The sequence below is a fragment of the Strix uralensis genome, chromosome Z (genome assembly GCF_047716275.1).
Source record: "Strix uralensis isolate ZFMK-TIS-50842 chromosome Z, bStrUra1, whole genome shotgun sequence".
Lineage (NCBI taxonomy): Eukaryota > Metazoa > Chordata > Aves > Strigiformes > Strigidae > Strix > Strix uralensis.
Genome location: NC_134012.1, coordinates 30,599,756 through 30,619,805, shown reverse-complemented (window position 1 = coordinate 30,619,805; position 20,050 = coordinate 30,599,756). Strand labels below are relative to the sequence as shown.

The window sequence follows — 20,050 nt, the reverse complement described above, 5'->3', positions numbered from 1 at the left end:
TGTTTAATTTGATGATGAAGTATATTTGCAATTAGTATTGTGGGATTCTGATGGGTTTTTTCTTAATAAATTCAATTAACCCATTACTTGTTCAACATACTTTTCATCATTTATCAGTTGATCATAAAATGAGATGGCTGTTGAAAGGCATATGTGTGCTATGTTTTGACTCTTGGCAGGAAGAAGAATGGGTAATGTTAAAATGCCCATGAGTTTCTGAACATTAAAACTGCTTTTTATGTTTTATCATTTTCATCGATCAAAAAAGAAAGAGAACTGACCTGTGCTTCTGCATAGGCTGCTTTCTGTAGAGTCTTTCCTGTGCTTAATAAAACTTTGTGTGATGATATTCTTTGCATCTACAGATTTGCCAACTTATCTTTATTAGTAAAAGATCAGCCACCTTCATGATGATACCTGAAAATTTTGATTTTTCCTAACGTCTTAGGCATGGAGTAATTTTCTGCAGGGTTTTGTAAGTCCCTAACCTTTTCCTCTCTAAAGTTTTCACTGAGAGTTAGTCAAAAGGGGTTTTTTTAAGTTCTATTACAATGAAAACAATTGTTCCCTTTCTTCCATGTGAAGTAAAATGTAAGCAAGCTTTACCTTTACTGACTACTACCATTCTTTTCCCTTTGGGGTGGGAAATAGCTAGATTTGTTTTCTATTGACAAGATACTAGTAGTGCTTATGGCATCTCTAATGCATTTGTCTTGAAGCATTAGAAAAATTGTTTTGTCCCTTAGGTGAGCTGGGCTTAATTCAGGAAATAAATGCTCTCTATATCCTTATTAGTTTGTGTGTATCAAATGGAACAGAACAAGATGAATGATATCTGTACTGAGGAAGATTAGAACAATCCATCTCACAGGAAAAAAGCCCGTTTAGTTGGTATTAGCTGGGATATTGTATACTCTGCCTGATCCCTGTAAGGAAATAAATGCCGTGGTTTACAAAGAGCAGATTTTAATAGCTATTTCTAACATGCAGGCACTACCAGAAAAAGATGCAAACAGACTGATTGCTCCAGCAGTAATGAGATAAATGTTAATTAAATCTGTTCAGTGGAATCAGTTCTACCAGTCTTTTTGCTGGGGAGTATCTGTGAGTAGTACCTATCGTTGTGAGTACAGCTTGCTTAGGTAAAACTTTTGTTTTGCTTGGAGGTGCACATAACCCCTACATGTGTAGGCTTAGTTTGTTGGGGAGAGTTAACTGACTTCAAAGAAAAAATGCCTTCTGAAGCTGCCTCCTTTAACACTATGAATTTTCCATAGTTCCTTCCTTCTTAGTAGAGCAAACCTACCATTTTAGTCTTCTGCTGTTAAGTCCCCTGAAGTCAAATCTGGCCATTTACTTGTTTTTCTATGAAATACTTTTCTTTGAATGCTAAGTTTAAAAAGAAAAAAAAAAGGGGGGGGGCAGGGGAGGAACCCTGTATTGTGCAGAACTCATAAAAGCCCAGGATGTATAATGTATAGGTAAAGAGCTCTTATACCTATTTTAATTCTGTAACAAAAATGGTTTAAAGAGAGACACAGTAATCTTGCAAGTCAGAATCTGAAATGGATAGGAAGAAGCATAATATTTGCGGATTTTGTTGGTATTATAACACCCTTTCATACCATGGTATCACTTCACTGCCATTTCTTCCAGTTTTCATTTTTGATTCAATGCTCTGAGTCTTTATTTCTTTTTTAAAAAAATAGGTTTATGAAGCACACAAGGTGCATACCTAGAGTCATTATTGGGAGATAGAAATAAGAAATTGAGTAGTTCTTACTTATTCGGTTATTAGTCAGATTTAAAAATAACTTGATATTGTAATGTTAATTCTTACACTGCTTGATCTATTTTACTGTTCCTGCAGCATGGATACCTGTTTTTTGCATAACTGGCCATCCAGTGACTTTGGTTTGTCTTTATAGATCTAGTATAAAGCTACTGAGAATTCTAAACACTAATAATGATACCTTAAAACTTTACTTAGTCTGTAGATAAGACTATTAAATGCAGGTGGAGGACAACCTTCTTTACTCCGCTGCATGTTCGTTACTTAAAGGCCACACAGTTGAAGCATAGAAATGTGAGGTTACTGCCAAGAAATCTTACTTTTGTACCGCAGTCCGTTGGATTGAGTCCCTCCTTTGCACAGCTTAAAATGTCAAATGGATTTAGGTGCTTTTGATGTTATTTTATTTTTAAATGGCATGTAATTCTAGTAACTTATTGACAACAACAGAAATATAAAGGATTTTTTTTAAGTGTGGTTTATGTTCTGGCTTGTGGCTAATATTGTGAGACACCTTTCTTTTTATGATAGCTCTTAGCTGGTAAATATGTTGTAATGTGTCTTTGCATTTGGAAGCTTTAAAAATTTCATTTTATTTTTAGGGAGTGTAGTTTCTTGCAGTGCTAATGATTTTAATTGTTCTGTGTACTTGATGTGAAAAATATTTGCAAACAAGCTTTGAAGCAGCAGGATAAAACATTTAAGTCTGATTTATTCTAACTGTTTGATCTAGAGGCCCATTTCCTGACACTTCTGTGTGCGCTCTGGTCACAGAACCAAGCAGACACTGCACAATTATTACAAGTTATCATCTCTGTATTGCACTCTGTTGACTTACAATGGAGCTGTAAACATAGGTATCACTATGCTATTTTCCAATTTATTTTTACTAAGCAACCATTTGCAGCAGCTTCTGGTTTTGTCCATTGATTAGGAAGGATGACACCTAAGTCAAGTCACATAAGCCTTTAATCTTCTGTCTGCTTATGAAAAGCCAGGTGCATTGCTACTGCAAGGAGTTTGTGCAGTTACTTGGCTATACTACCTGCAGACCAACTTTTATATGTGTTTTGTAAGTGATTTGCAGATTTTTGTATGTGTGACTGTCATATTTTTGAAAAATTCAGCCTTATTTTCATTGTGCCTCTAAGTACTCAAGAAGGTAGAAGTTGCTAGTTGTTTAAAGAACACTTTCAGAGTCTCTGATAGTTGAAAAACTGTAAGTGAAAATAACCTTCTATTATAGGCACAGTAGCCATGGCCTATAAAAGATGTGCAAGATATTAGCCTGTGACAAAACTGGAGGTTCTTTTAACATGAGTGTAAGAATATTTCAAGAGTTTCATGTTCCTCTTTTCTTAGATTTAGATAGTGAGTTTAAGCAGAGATGGTGTATATTTATCTGGCTGATAAATTCTTCTAAGGTAGATTGTTTTTCTGTCTAACTATCTGTTTACCAGATATGTGAGCATAAATATATCTTAATGATGGTGACATGAAATACAGTTCCCTAAATAGGTTTACTGCTACAACTACTCTCAAGCCAAGTGTTTGTCCTGCCCACTATTTTAGAGGGATTGGGGGAAACAGCGTATCTGCCAGGAGAGCCATTAAATATATCAGGTTGCAAATAGAGGCTTTATCCAGGGGTGGTTACTATGTCATCTTCTCTCCAGATATATCCTGACCTGCATGAAATACATCAAAGAAATTGTATGGAGAGTGAAGAAAGAGCATTTTGCACTGGCTCTGCTTTGCATTTCTGTTGAGCATACCACCTTGCATCCCATTTGTTTTGCTTTGTGCATCACCTTAACACAAAACCAAAGTAGCATCTGTTCCTTCCTACAGCATCTGAAGATGAAACAGAAAGACAGAAAGAAAGAGAGAAAACAAGCTAAGATTTCCAATCTATCTACTAGTGCTGATGTGGCTTGTAATCCAGAGAGGACTGTTTATTTTTTTGCAAATTGTCAAAGTTGATTAAATTATTTCAGATGAGAATTTTCTCCCACTGAATTTTAATCAATGAAATGATGGTATAAATGCTCTTTTCTGTGGTTTGACATCATTGTGACAGTCTGAAGGATAATCAATAGAAATGATAAGGATGGTTGCCACTGACTAGTTTATTAGCATTATCAGTTTCACAGTAACTGACCTTTTCCTTCTCCACCTCACTTCTCTTCATCTGTCATGTTTCATTTTGTCAGATTGATTTCCTTTTACTATAACAGTTGGTATGCAGCAGACTTCAAATGCTAATCAGCCCTTACAGTTTCTCACGCAGTGTTGAGAAACTACTAGCTGTATTTAAAGAAAAATGGGAAAGTTGTTTCTAATTGGGTCCTCCTGAGAGTGTTATAAAATATGATACTTGCTACTACTACTCATTTTATTTTGAAATACTAATTTAAATTTTAAAATTACGTGATCAATATCACAGAATCACAGAATGATCAAGGTTGGAAAAGACCTTGAAGATCATCTAGTCCAACCATTAACCTAACACTGACAGTTCCCAACTACACCAGATCCCTCAGCGCTATGTCAACCCGACTCTTAAACACCTCCAGGGATGGGGACTCCACCACTGCCCTGGGCAGCCCATTCCAACCCCTAACAACCCCTTCTGGAAAGAAATGCTTCCTAATAGCCAGTCTAAACCTTCCCTGGCACAACTTGAGGCCATTCCCTCTTGTCCTATCACTTATTACTTGGTTAAAGAGACTCATTCCCACTCTCTGCAACCTCCTTTCAGGTAGTTGTAGAGGATGATGTGGTCTCCCCTCAGCCTCCTCTTCTCCAGACTAAACAACCCCAGTTCCCTCAGCCGCTCCTCGTATGACCTGTGCTCCAGACCCTTCACCAACTTTGCTGCCCTTCTCTGGACACGCTCGAGTAATTCAATGTCCTTTTTGTAGTGAGGGGCCCAAAACTGAACACAGGAATCGAGGTGCGGCCTCACCAGTGCCCAGTACAGGGGTAAGATCACTTCCCTGTCCCTGCTGGCCATGCTATTACTGATACAAGCCAGGATGCCATTGGCCGTCTTGGCCACCTGGGCACACTGCTGGCTCCTGTTCAGCCGGCTGTCAATCAACACCCCCAGGTCCCTCTCTGACTGGCAGCTCTCCAGACACTCCTCCCCAAGCCTGTAGCACTGCTGGGGGTTGTTGTGGCCTAAGTGCAGCACCCGGCATTTGGCCTTATTGAAACTCCTACAGTTGGCCTTAGCCCATCGCTCCAGCCTGCCCACATCTCTCTGCAGAGCCTCCCTACCCTCGAGCAGATCAACACTCCCACCCAACTTGGTGTCATCTGCAAACTTACTGAGGGTGCACTCGATCCCCTCATCCAGATCATCAATAAGGATGTTAAACAGGAGTGGCCCCAAAACCGAGCCCTGGGGGACACCACTCGTGATCGGCTGCCAACCAGATTTAACTCCGTTCACCACCACTCTTTGGGCCCGTCCAGCCAGACAGTTTTTTACCCAGCGAAGCGTGTGCCCATCCAAGCCATGAGCAGCCCGTTTCACCAGGAGAATGCCGTGGGAAACGGTGTCAAAGGCCTTACTAAAGTCAAGGTAGACAACATCCACAGCCTCTCCCTCATCCAATGAACAGGTCGCCCTGTCGTAGAAGGAGATCAGGTTTGTCAAGCAGGACCTGCCTTTCATAAACCCATGCTGACTGGGCCTGATCATCTGGTTGTCCCACACGTGTTGTGTGATGGTACTCAGGATGAGCTGCTCCATCAGCTTCCCGGGCACCAAAGTCAAGCTGACAGGCCTGTAATTTCCTGGATCATCCTTCCGACCCTTCTTATAGATGGGCGTCACATTGGCCAGTTTCCAATCCGTCGGGACCTCCCCGGTCAGCCAGGACTGCTGGTAAATGATGGAAAGCGGCTTGGCGAGCACCCCAGCCAGCTCCTTCAGCACCCTCGGGTGTATCCCATCCGGTCCCATAGACTGGTGTACGTCTATGTGATGCAGCAGGTCACTGACTATCTTCTCCTGGATTGTGGGGGAGTCGTTCTCCTAGTCTCTGTCTTCTGGCTGAGGAGGCTGGATTCCCTCAGCGCAACTAGTCTTGTTATTAAAGACTGAGGCAAAGAAGGCATTAAGCACCTCAGCCTTTTCCTCATCAGTTGCTACCATGTTTCCTCCTGCATCTAGCAGGGGACGGAGGCTCTCCCTGGTCTTTCTTTTGCTGTTGACATTCTTATAGAAACATTTCTTGTGTCCTTGATTGCTAAAGCCAAATTAATTTCTAGCTGGGCTTTAGACCTCCTGATTTGCGCCCTGCACAGCCTCATAGCATCTTTGTAATCACTGTGAGTGGCTAGCCCCTTCTTCCAAAGGCTGTAAACTCTCCTTTCCTCCCTGAGTTGCAGCCAAAGCTCCCTGTTTAGCCAGGGTGGTCTTCTCTGCCACCAGCTTCTCTTACAGCACCTGGGGGCCACCTGCTCCTGTGCCATTAAGACTTCCTTCTTAAAGAGTGTCCAGCCTTCCTGGACCCCTAAACCCTTCAGGATCGTCTCCCAAGGGATCCTGTCAAGCAGGTGCCCAAACAAGTCAAAGTCAGCCCTTTGGAAGTCCAGGGTGGCAGTTCTGCTTCCCCATCTCCTGGCCTCTCTAAGAATAGAGAACTCTATTATTTCATGATCACTGTGCCCTAGTCAGCCTCCAACTGCCACATCATCCACCAGTCCTTCTCTGTTCACAAAGAGGAGATCCAGCAGGGCACTTTCTCTGGTCGGTTCACTCACCAGCTGCGTCAGGAAGTTGTCTCCCACACATTCCAGGAATCTCCGGGCCTGGTCCCGCTCTGCTGTGTTGTATTTCCAGCAGATGTCTGGGAAGTTAAAGTCTCCCACAAGAACAAGGGCAAGCAATTGTGAGATTTCTCCTAAGTGCCTATAGAATATTTCATCCACGTCTCTATCCTGGTTGGGTGGCCTATAGTAGACTCCCACTACGACATCTGCCCTGTTGGCCTTCCCCCTGGTTCTAATGCAAAGACACGCCACCCTGTCTTCACTACACTTGTGCTCAAAGCAATCATAACAGTCCCTAACATACAGCGCCACCCCACCATCTCTCCTTCCTTGTCTGTCCCTCCTAAAGAGCTTGTAGCCATCAACTGGCGCACTCCAGTCATGGGAGACATCCCACCATGTTTCTGTAATAGCCACTACATCATGATTTTCCTGCTGCATCATGGCTTCAAGCTCCTCCTGTTTGTTACCCATGCTGTGTGCATTGGTATACATGCACTTCAGATGGGCTGATATTTATTACTAGTAAAGAAGTTGCTACTGTTGTTTAAGAAAATCTGCTCATTACGGAATTAAACTTGCAGAAATTTAAATAGTTTTTTTTAAAATTATGATATTAACTGTATTTGTATATTTGTCTCTAAAACATGGCCTCGTTGTAGGATGTGCTTTCTTAACAGTAATAAAAACACGTGCTTGGATGTGTACCCATGCATCCACATCATGGCTTCAGCTCTCTTGTGCCACGCACAGCAACCTGGCTGGGAAAACTACAGCATCTCCCTTCCTCCCATGGCAAATCTGTGCGTGAGACTCTTTAACTATAGTTTTTATGCAAGCATAGGCACGTAAATAGTCCCTACTGAAGTTTCTGTGGCTATATAGATGGGAGGCTTTTGTATTTAAAATAAAATAGAATTTATTCCCTAAGACGTGACACTTGGATGGTGAATTATTGTTCACCTGATGTGTATGATGTGTACCTGTGGCTTGTTTCCTCAATAATCAACTTCTCCCATCAGTGAGATTATTCTAAATAAACTACAGCACACCTCAGTTGAGTTTGAATGATACACATTTTTTCATCTTATTATCTATAAAGTTCTATGGGTGAAGTTATGGTTTGCAGTATAGTGAATACCTACTGTTCTTAATTCTTGCTTCTGATCTACCATAATGGGAAAAGAAGTTATCTTAAATGTCATTGCAAAGTATGTCCTAAGGGAAGAGGACTTGGCCTTTGTTGTAAAATCTGCATGTTAATAGGTCAGTTGTCTTCTCCACCCTTTCACTATCCCAGTGTGGCTGGCATTTTCAATAGGACACATGTGGAGGACAATAAGACACAATTTCTAAGAAAGAAAGAGCTGAAAATGGGATATTGATTTGAACTGCAGTCAAACATGATTTCATTTTCTATCTTTCATCTAATTTGGAATCATCATTTGTGGTGGACTCCTGAGTCTTTCCATATATAGATCTGCTTTCAAATCCTGACTTGCTTAACTTTAACGTAATCTTAATGTAATAGTTTCGCCTTACAATCTACCAGTAGTTGTTTGCAGGTGTAAGTCAGTGTATGAGGGTATCCTGGTCATTCAAACCTGTTGGAGCTCAAGATATTAAATTCAGATTGACATGTTAAATGGGTAAGCACAAGGATATTGCCCATGAGTTTTTTTAAATTTTGAAAGATTGAGGTACATAGGAGTTGTTTGAGTGCCCATGTAGGTGCTTAATTTTGCCACTTAGAGCATCCAAAATTCGTTTGAATGCATATACTCTTTTAGTGTCAAACATTGCTCATAAACCTATTTAGCTGCTCAGATGTCGGATGTGGACAAGCTAAAGGAGTCTTTGATGACACAGCGTGGGTAGGTGTTCTGCTTTATGTCTGCTCTGTCAGAGTCTGCCAGAGGGGTGTTCCCTGCTGCGCTGAACACGCGTTGCTGGAGCCCACGCATGGAACGTGACGGCAGCATTGACCCACATCATTTGGCAGTGCAGTGACTACAGTGCTCTCTGGAGAGAGCTCAGGCATACTCTAAACTGTTTTTTCTACAATCGTTCCAGTAAGTTTAAGTTGGGCGATGAAACAGTATGTTCTGGGACAATTTTAACTGTAATTGTGGCTCAGTTTTCCCTTTCCTTTTCCTTAAGAATAGCTTGAAATCCAGTGAAGTCGGTGTGAAATTGCCCTGGCACGCTTTGACTAAACCTCTTCGTTATGCAGATTCCTGTTGCAGTCCTACAGCTACAGCACTATAGTCTTTTGTTTTGGCAAGATGAAACTATGCCAAGTCACAAAACTAATCTTGGAAACAGAGAGCGTTTCTGGCATTTAGGAGAGGTATTCCTGGATTTAGCATAAGACTGCATAGGTTTAGAGGGATTTTGGAGCACATTTTATTATGTTTGTGCGTTGTTATTAGATTTCCTCCATATAACTTATGACTAAATAAAAATTGATTTAAAAACAAACTCTGCAGCAATACTATAGTTTACTTAGCATCCCTAAAAACATCTCACTGCTTTCTTGGTGCTACACTGTAAGTTTATGGACAAAATAGATCTTTTATAGTAAACTGTTCATGCAACTTCAGTAATAGCAAGAATTAAATTATTAATTTAGCTAAATGTCACTAGATCTACTTTTTACTGCCTTCTGTGCATCAAGATTCCTCTGAAAGCTTTTCTTCTTGGCTACACCACATTTTCCTATGTACACATCTCTAAGATTCGTCTAAAGCTTCCCTCCCACATATCTTTTTTTTAATAAATTAATTTAAATACAGTATGGTGTTTAATCTAGGTAAGATTTTACATTCAGATTGAAGAAGTTTGCTCAAAGGAAAGGAACTAGGAACATTTTCCTGCACATTTCACCCCCCACCCCACCCACCTTATTTTTGGATGGGGTACCATGTAAAAAGTTGAGGATTTTTTTTAAGTGGAAAAGAGAAAAAGATCCTTCAGGTTAGCAACAAATATGAAAAATTGTTTGTGTTATCTGTCTGCTGTTTATAATATACAAAACAAGTTGTTTTCATTTATACTAAGTTAGTTATATAAATTACTTGTAGATATACGTGAAAGTATCCTTGGGCTTCTGAAATTTGATATGACAGGCTCCTACAGAAAGGTGTTTGTTTGACCTTAGTGTCTGTGACTTAGGAATATCCTTTTCTTTCAGTACTTGGGTTTTAAAGAGCTATCAAAGTATAACTTGTGTGAGAGTTTTTCTTGGGTTTTTTTGTTTGTTTGTTTTTAAAGAAATCATGTTAGGATCCTTTAGTTTACTCTTGCAGATTAAAATTTACAGCTTTCTTTTTATTCCATGCTTTGTTCTTTCTATGGTCGGTGCATATTAAACTGTCTGTTTTTCTTCTTTTCCATTAAGTTTCCTTTTAGTAAGACCTATATTTCATCAGCATATCCTTGTCCCACTTCTTCCCCATGTACTTCAAATTGAAGCTCATTTAGGGTAATGCTGTGTATCTTGGAAGCGTAGGCTCCTTATCTGTGCTGGGAGGCAAACAAAGGATCCCTTAATACTTTTCACACATATGCAAACTACACACATAATCAAATAGAAGGGAAAAATAGAGGTCATTAAATTGATATTACATGTCATTATTCTATCTTGTCACGTCAACCCTCAGCAATTTACCAGGCTTAGGATATTGGAGATCACAATGGGGCTAATTAACGGGCAGTGTGCTAGTTTACTTTAGAATTTCCAGGTGTCTCATAGGTGACAAAATAAAATCTAATTATTCTGATATTTTATTAAGTGGTTTGTCAGCCATTATATAATTGCTACTTCTGAAAAAAGCGATCTGAAAATTATGGATATCAGGAAGGTAGAGCCTGTTGATATTTTTTCTGAGAACAATTGCCCTATAAGTCTTGAGGAAAGAGAAACAGATGAAACAGCATTGTGAGACTACAGTGAATGTTGTTTTTCCTACTGTGTACAATTATATGTAATTAGATCTGTCCTTTTTTTTATTATGCAGTCTAAAAAATTAATTCTACCTATCCAGGTACTGAATGAGCTTGTAAATAAGATAGCAAGATCAACATAGTCTGAAGAAATAATTAGTAACAATTTAACAGAAATTGTTCTGTTCAGGCTAAATCAATAGTAATGGAGATAAATAAATGGGTGGAAACTTTAAGTAATTACAAATCCTTTAAATTATTCTTGAATTAGAAAGCAGGAGAAAAGAACAGATTTAATTACTTTTATAGATGCATGAGAAGGGAACTTTCTGAATTCGCTCTTTGTTCTTTCTTTTCTAGAATATACTTTTTTAGGCAGCTGGTATTCTGTTTTCTGTACCTTGTTGGACTTTTTATGCAACTTAGCTAGGCTAGACATACCAACTCAGGTACTCTGAAAAATCAGTTACAAACATTAATGGGAAGAACCAGTCATCTTATTCTGTTAATTAACTTCTGTACTCTGGTTTCAGACTGCTTATTTTTGGCACAATTCTTACTTTTTGCATCACTCTAAGGAGGAAAGACCATTGTCTTTTTGGTGTTCTGTACAGTAGAGAGGAATTTTTAAGAAATACTAAATTTACCTTTATTTAATGGAAATGTACCAGTATGTTTAAATGGGACACATAATTTAAAAGAAAAAAATCTAATAGTCTGCTTTTTTATTCTTACGCACCATAGAAAGTTCTGCTTTGACATGTGAATATACAGTCTAGATTGTACTTTTTGCATTACTGTTTTTAATTTTAGTTACAGAAGTACTTTCTCATGGACTTTTGATATGTATCCCAGTATCTTTAAAAGATCTGATATCTTCACAGTGTTTTTTCTGTATTTGTAAACTATGGTGTTTCAAAAGTTATTAGCTTTATGATGCATCACAGAGAAATCCTCAAAGGGCAAAGCAGTGTCAAGACTGAGTCTAAAGATACTATCAGCTAAATTAAAATCAAGCATAATAAATTGGAAAGCACCTAGGTGGTACCCTTTGGATCACCATGGAAATGCAAAGGTCAGAGAACCCAGGAAGTGCTGCTGAGACTTGGAGAGCTCTTAAAACCTAACACTGGTATTTTGGTTTTCTTTACCTTGAGAAGCAGCATTAGAAAGATTCTGCATTAAAGCATTTGCTAATTGACCTAAGGATTTATTGGTGTAAACTATTCTGAGTTATTACTGAAGAAGACCATTCTCAATCAAAAGCTATGAATGACTGAAATAAAAGAACAAAAGAGAAACCTCAGTGTTTTGCATTTATGGAACAACGGGAGATTGACTCAGTCTTTAAAATAAATGGATGACTTAATTTTGTTTAACCTCTCTCCCTTCTTTAGCTGGAAAGGCAACTACTCATGCAGAACCAGATGAGAGAGAGACAAACGGCCATGCAGATTGCTTGGACAAGAGAATTTCTCAAATACTTTGGGACATTTTTTGGACTTGCTGCTGTAGGTTTAACAGCTGGGTACGAAGTTTATTTCCTAACAAAAAATATATTTATGTTACATTTATATTTCTATATTGCTAGATCTTCCTTTTGCACTATAAGAGGTAGTTATTTTTATCCAGTAGCTGCTCAGAGGTTGATCAAATGACAGAGCGACTCTGATTTCTGTCTGCTTCCAGATATGTTTTGGTTATGTCTGCACTGCAGACATATAAAAGCAGAGACATGTCAGCTGACAATAAAATAATACAGCTGAGGTACCAGAAGTTCAGCGTAAAATAAAAGTTGTGTGGAACATGAGGGATTGTTTAAAAGCCATGCTATTTTCTTTTCTGTATTGTGATTTAATGAACTATTAATGAGCAAGAAATCCTTCATCATCTGGTATTTTTAATATGTCAGTGAACATATTCTGAAATCTGTTTACTTAAAATTTGAATCAACAAACTCACCCAAGGGGAAAAAACCCTGGCTAATAAAGCTGTATTACATGGGGAAGAACTTGCCTTATAGGACTTTTGTTTGGTAACATGTTTTTCTTGTGCTATAACGTGTTTAGAGGGAATGTAGGATATATTTGTGATTTTGTGTACATAGTACAGATTAAATGCACTCCATACATTATGTGTTCTTTGTGGACTCAGATGCATTTGGAACTGAACGTAATATCTTGATTGCTACATGTTGCATGTGGCTGGATGAATATATGCATATGCACATGCATGCTACATGAGTTAGATAATGCCATTTTTGTTAGATATATTCAAAACTCACTTGAAGCGTTTTTTTAATACCTTAGGGTTGATATTTGAGTAAGAAAGCAACCAGAAGACGAATGCTTTTGAGGAAATTAAGACTTGTTCTTCTTTGATTAGAGATTGTAGAAGGACACACAAGTCCAAGACAGTCAAGGTCAACCTAAACTAACAGTGCTGATGTGCTGAATGTCCTAAATAACATTTTTTCCTTTTTAATTTTTTTTTAACAGAGCAATAAAAAAGAAGAACCCAGGAGTTTTACTGCCAATAGTTCCCTTAAGCTTTATATTTGCCTATCAATATGATATGGGCTATGGGACACTGTTGCAAAGGATAAAAGGTATGTGTATATAAGTCTGTCCGGTTCACACATAGAACCAAGCTTAATATTTCAGATAACCTATTATCTTTTTAGAATGTCTGGGAGAAAACTTGTGATAGATTTTCTCCCTTTTTTTGACAAAGATCTTACTCTTTCATTTCTTTTCTTCTCTTACAAGCAGATACTTTCTCAGTCAAGAGTACTCACTCTACTTTTACAGCCTTTCCCTCCAGTTAAGACTGTTTCTTGTCTCTTGTTTTAAAAAATGTGAATTCTAAGGCTATAAATACAGCTGAAGAAAGCATTGCATATTTGGGAGAAATGACAGATCTAGTGATTTCTTTCCATATTCCACTCCAATACTGCTGTTTTGGCAAGGCGTAGGGGATGATAAGAGCAGATAAAGGGACACAGACAGGAATCATGCCCTTATACCTTCATGACCTATCACAGTTATCAGCTGATCATCTTGCCACAGTGCCCTGCCTGCTAAGATGGAAAAAGGAGAGTCCCAGAAAGTGGGGTCTTGCCTCATAGTTAAGTGATGGGTGTTGAGGATTACGGAGGTGCATTTATGTTAGCTCTGATTCCTAGTGAAGGAGACAGGCTAAGAGTGTTCACTGTAAGTGAGGACAGCATTGGTCCGTGGCCTGTCATCTTCACAAATCATCTTAATTAACTAGCTTGATTTTGCTGTCTGCTACTGACACAAGCATACAGAAACAAAATAAAAATTTGTTTCAGCTCCTGATCTTAGCCTCTGGATCTAAGAGCTAGGTTTCCTAACTCTGTGTACTTCATTGAAAATAATGAAAACAACACTGGGTACTTAATTAAAAATTGCAAAAATATTGCAAATTTGACTGCAAAAGACTTGACTGGTGTCATCAACAGGAAAGAAAGAAACTGTACTACAAGAAGAACTGATGACTTGAAGAACTGAGATAATAAAATAGGATTCAATTTGATAAGAAGGCCAGCAGGAAGCTAGAGACTAGTAGGTATTTCTACCATCAGAGCTCACCAGCTGGAAATGATAGAAAAAGGGGAAAACCTGAATGTATTAGGTGATCACAGAATGAGTATAATCCAGATGAAATAATAAGAGTCAAGCGAAGTATACAAACATCAAGTGAGGTTTCCTAGTATCACAGTATAGTTGAGGCTGGAAAGGACCTCTGGAGGTTGTCTGATCCAACCCCCCTGCTCAGGTAGGATCACCTAGAGCCAATTGCCCAGGAAAATGTCCAGATGGGTTTTGAATATCTCCCAGGATGGATATTGCACAACCTTAGTACAAATAGAGAGTACAGATAGGAAGGTATTGATGCAGGAAAACAGTAATACCTTCCTTGGAAATTTATACATAATTTGGATCACTTCTGTATAAGGAATCTAGAATTACTGAAGAGTTAAAATTATTAGGGAATGCTGAGCTGCCTTGCAAGAGAAAATAAAGTGATTAGTTTGTTTAGCCTTGTAAAAAGACATGAGAGATTTGGGTCTACAGATTCTATTTACAGGATAGGATAAAGGAAAGTAAGAGAAGGAAATTAAACTAATTACTAATATCATCTAGCATTAAAGGAAGTGGACTAGACTGAATGAATCTAGGTTGGAAATCAGAAGAAGGTTTGTAAATATGTGTAAATCAGGTTCAGGAGTTCATTTTTGGTTTAAGATTAAAGTGAAGTAGTTGAAGAGAAGGTTTTATGATGCAATTGGCCTGCAGGCACAATGCTTGCTCTTATTACTCAGCTGATCGCTGTGTCCACTCTCATACTACTTTCTCAACTGCTTCTCTGTTTGCCCATGTATTCTGTTGGTGCATTGTATGCTTCACCTGTGCGGTGTAATAATGAATGTATACTCCATTCCCTTTATTGTTCCCTCTTTAACTGGTCTCTTTCCTTCAGGGTATGCCTATTTTCAGCCTCACAGACAATCCCTCTCCTAAGCTAAACTGCAGTTATTTCTGTACTGCACAATCTTCCTTGTATCTGAACCACCTTGATCGAATAGCCCTGCTGTCCTTCATTCTTTGGAATCAGTTTATAGCCCTGGAAGGTTTCTGTATTTCTCTTTTGCCAGGCATTTTGCTCCAATCTTGCTTACAGTTAATCTTTTCTTCTTTCTCTAGCCTACTTGTCCAAACATCTTCTCACGACTTGCTTATTCTCCCACACTGAAGTCAGGGGGGTTTTTCCCTGCTTTGTAGCTTGGGCTACTTAAAGCGAAAATTGAGGACATAAGGGGGAATACCTGTGCCAGGGCCACGTATCAGAACTGAATCTCTTAGGGATGGCAGGGTTAGAGAACAGTGCTCAGGTGCACTGTCTTCTCTGAATGGCTAAGGACACAATCTTTCATGGACCTGCTATCTGTATGCTTGGCCTTGCCATTCTGCTTCTCCCAGTCCAGGTACATATTGCTGGTGTTTTTCAGACAAATGATTAGAGGAGGGGAGGGATTATATAGCCAGCCTCCAAATGCACAGAACTTCTCCACTAAGCAATGAAACTCTGGCTACCTTTTCTGAGATTTAGATAGTTCACTCCTTGTATCCTGATCCATGTGAGAAGCATGGTGTCTGGGCAATCTGTTCTAGTGCATGTGTGACACGCATAGAGATTTGACTGTAACGTCTCTCTGTCCCCTAAGATCTCTTGCTATTTCATAACCACATGCTATATGCAACTGATGGACATTGTGTTATTACCAGTTACAGGGAGTTGTAATCAGTGTTGTCCTGTTGGATATCACTGATGTCTGGAGATCCCAAGCACTGTAATACTACCAAAACTGCAGTTGCAGATTTCGGCATTCAGAATGTTTTAAAGAATTACCATGATCTTGACTGCATTACAATATTCAGTGAGGTTTACTGCACATAAATACAGCTTCAAATCACTGCCATAATGATCCTCAAGCTATGAGTTAAGGCATAGGTAAACAAGATTGTTGGCATTGTACCAAATGGCATCAGCCAAAACAAACACATTCTTTGCCTAATCTTCCTCCTTTCTCACATCACAATCAGACCACCACAACTTATGTATGATGTTCAATCTGTATCTTTGTTTTTTGGATTCTCTGTCCTAGATGTTTTCATTCCAGCCTTACCCAGAGCATTCTGCACCCTGCAACTTCTCCCTGCTAGGCTGTTAAGGCTGCTTTTTTAGGTAACTGTCTTACCAAATCTTTTTGTGAGCAGTATGCTTTGACCAATGCTTCTTCAAGTCCTGTGCCTGTAGCCTGACATCTTCTAGCCTAGGCCTGAAATAAGAAGAAAAATTGTGCCCAAATACAGCGCATCTAGGATATTGTGTACGGGGAATTTGCTTGTTAAAGATTATGCACGCTTTTATGTGTATGTCTGATCCACCCTCTTCTCAGACTCCTAACTGGTCAAATACAGTATGGGGTTGGTACAAAGTACATGGTGATGCTAAGTCCTTGCTGTATCTCATGCTTCCATTCCAAAGCATGTGTATAATAAATAAATCTCTAAATGAAGCTTTATTCTAACTCAGTATAGTTTTTTAGGAGAAAGGGGCTAACAGAAACAGCAACAACAGCACAATAGATTGTTTTGGTTGAAGTTCTTTCAAACAAATGCAGCCTGAGGCAGATACTCAGTTCAGATCAAACACCTCTGTGTGCAGTTATCCCATCAGTCAAAATTCCTTAAAGACAACTTTAATGCTACACTGGCATCAGCTCATTTCTAAAATACATAGCTATGACCTGGTATTTTGTTGTTCTGGCCAAAACAAGAATAGCTAAATCAATTTCTTTTTTTTTTTTTTTTTTTTACTTCCTTTGCTTTCTCACAGTAAGGATGAGGAAATTTATTTAATTTCTTTATTTTTTTAAGGTGAAGCAGAGAACATATTGGACACACAGAGCATTTTGCTAGAATTGCCAAAAGGACCACTCACTTATGAAGACCTGGAGAAAATCAGAAAATCTCAGAGCAAGTTCTTCACAGAAAAATAGGAAGATGGTATAAAAGCTTGATATCTGAAATGTGATTGTATACTGGTTTTGGACAGAAATGAATCATTAAAATTTTGAGAAAATTATGAGCTTTTATAAAATCAAAATATAATTCATCTTTTAAAATCTGCACTTCATAAAGCAATTATTTTCATATTGTATGTAGCTGTTGAAAAATATCAATTGTTGCTGTAGCATATTGCTCTTGTTTAGAATGAAATATTAAATTTCCACTGTCTATTTAGAGTTTGAAAATAACTTTCACCTGTAGTAAAAATGTTCCATACTGACCAAATTCACTATAATCAACAAAAATAAGTTAATTGGTAGTTACAAATTTGTATAAATATGGTCACAATTTTCAAGTATATTTAAAGATGCAGAGCTCAATTTGAAGTCAGGAATAAACAGTCAACTCTGAAAAATAAGACACTTTTTATTTGCTGTTCTTTAGTCAGTAAACTCACCATCTGCTTCAAATTCTGGAATAAACAGCTTTTATCAGAAGTAGGTTCAGAAGTAAACACGTCACTTGCTAACTGTGTGTTTTACTCTTAGGAGAAACTGTATTAAAGTATGAGCAGAGATAATTTCTCAAAAAGAGAAAACAAATTATGTAGTTATTTCCTGAATCTTTTTCATACTTGTTTGATATTCTGAAACTCAGGATAATTTGTTTACATGAAATCAGAGTTTCACTACTAAGATGAATATTAGCTTAGGCTAACAGCAAGCAAAATTATTAATGTATGTTTTTGTAATGGGTAGATCCAAGGGGCCTTAAAAGTAATGAAAAACTGAGGGATTTTTTGCATGCCTTCACTCTAGCATGGTATATACTGAGAATATAATTTTAGTATATTTTAGTGTTCTGATGTTACACTTGGCAAAAAATGCATCTTTCTGTATTGGAAATCTTGTTTAAGCACAGATTATTCAGTGTTTTGGATGGAAAATCTTCTAGCATTCGTCTACTTGTGGAATGAAAATCAAATGCTCAAAAAGCATCCAATAATGAATTAAGCCTAAGTCTGTACTGACAATTTGTTGAGTTAAAAATTAAATTCCAGCTGGAGTTAATGCCCTGAATCTATTTTTGAAGACTACTTGACTAAAATTGTAATATAGTTACAGTAAGACAGGTGAATATATAATAAAACAAAAACTTCTCAATGTAGAAGAAATTAATAACAGTCTCCATAGCTGTGTAAGATTGATTTCTGAAAGTACATTAACTTCAACCTTCAAATCACTTCTGTAATTGGTTCTCTCATCTGCATATTAACGATGCATACAATATGTAACATTTCAAATGTGATGCATTTCATGTGCAGACTGATAAAATGGGTTATAATAGCTTGTTGAGTTATAATGTCGTGGTCTACACTTTGGCTGATTAGGGTTTAAGGTGGTGATTTTAATTGTCTTGTAAGGCGTGCCTCAACTCCATGCCACCCATGTTCTATAAGCTCACAAAATGCAGTCCAAGACCACCTCATGTTTTCTGCCTGTCCTATAACATAATCCCTTGCCACTTGCTGCATATTATGTACTACTCTTAGGACATATGTATTGCTGCTTACTTGTTTTGCTTTCAATAACAGATCATCTACTACCTTTCCTCCAAGTTCTGAAGTTCACCTTGCTTTAATTTTGAAGAAGTTACGACAGCCTTTTATGTTTTAATACGTCATCTATTGATACTCTTTCTTCCAAGAAAGAAAAACAATTAAAGCAGCTTGTTTTGGTATTTGTATGTCTCCACCTGGGCCTTTTAACCCACTTTTTAATCCTATGAAAGACACTTTTACAAGAGAGCAGTTTTAATAGCAGTTTTATTTACAAATCCTAGAAAATTAGGAAATACCCTAATCCTATCCACTGTGGATTAGGAATTAATATCTGTGTGTTTGCAGTAGATTGCTGGCTATGGTGTTGGATCAAAAGGCAGTGTTAAAGGAAGCAAGCAGACTAAGCAAAATAATGACCGACATAGCAGTTTTAGGAGATAATAGGATAGCTACTTATTACTCATCTAGCTAAATTTTAATTTTTTTTCCTCCCAAATGTTAAACATAGATCAATAGTGTTCATCCATTGCAAGACTCCACACTAAATAGTGATAGAAATGGGGCAAATTTAATTCAGTGTTACGCAGTGAGTATCAGTGAAAAGTTACCAGATCTATAAAGGAAAAGCAACGGGCTCTAAGCAGGACAGCCTAATGCCAAACCCAGAAATGGATTTAAACGGGCTACATAGGATGTGCCAAAGATCATCAAGAAGTTAAGGGTTAATCACCTTTACTGCCTTTATTTTTTACTGTTAGCTTTGCTTTTTTTTTTTTTTTTTTAAATAAATATATGCTTTTGTTTTGAAGATGCTTATTCTTTGTTACGGAGTATTTATTCTACTGCCAGTGTATTAATCAAAAGGCTTAAATGTGCCAAGCCCAGTCATAACTGTCACATAGGTATCCAGCCACAGAGTGGTTGAGCTGTACAATTTCCTTCAGATAACAATGGAAGAAAGCAGGAGAGCTTACCTTTGACAGGGTCTACTTCAGGGAAATAGATGTTTACAGCACAATTGCCCATAATCATCATGCCAGTTGTACTCATGGAAATAAATAAATAAAACACCTAAAACATCCTGCTCCCTTCTGTCATTGGTGCTTGACTGGCTTCAGATGTAAGACTTACTTCAATATATCACAGCAACTGTCTTTGTTTTCATGAATCACTGGGGAAGAGAAGGAGAATAACTGCAGGGCGAGCTTGTTCTGACCTGAGGGCACTCCTTCTTACCACATTAATCCTGTTGGTTTTTCTGGGTGTAATGTCTGATAGCCACATATCCTGAATCAGTGTCACCTGGAGCAGGATTCTTCCAGAAAAGTGAGAAGTCAGTGATGATTAGGATGTTAAAATTAGACTTTG

The 20,050-nt window shown here is 38.2% G+C and overlaps 1 protein-coding gene across 1 annotated transcript in view; it reads left to right on the top strand.

The window, feature by feature from the left end:
- PLGRKT (plasminogen receptor with a C-terminal lysine) overlaps positions 1–19,763 on the top strand; it is a 33,708-nt gene extending 13,945 nt beyond the window's left edge. The window contains exons 2-4 of the mRNA XM_074856513.1: positions 11,920–12,050; positions 13,021–13,130; positions 16,990–19,763. Coding sequence (XP_074712614.1) covers positions 11,920–12,050; positions 13,021–13,130; positions 16,990–17,111 — 363 coding nt within the window. The 3' untranslated portion in view covers positions 17,112–19,763. The remainder of the gene's footprint in view (positions 1–11,919; positions 12,051–13,020; positions 13,131–16,989) is intronic.
- The last annotated feature ends 287 nt before the right edge of the window (positions 19,764–20,050 follow it).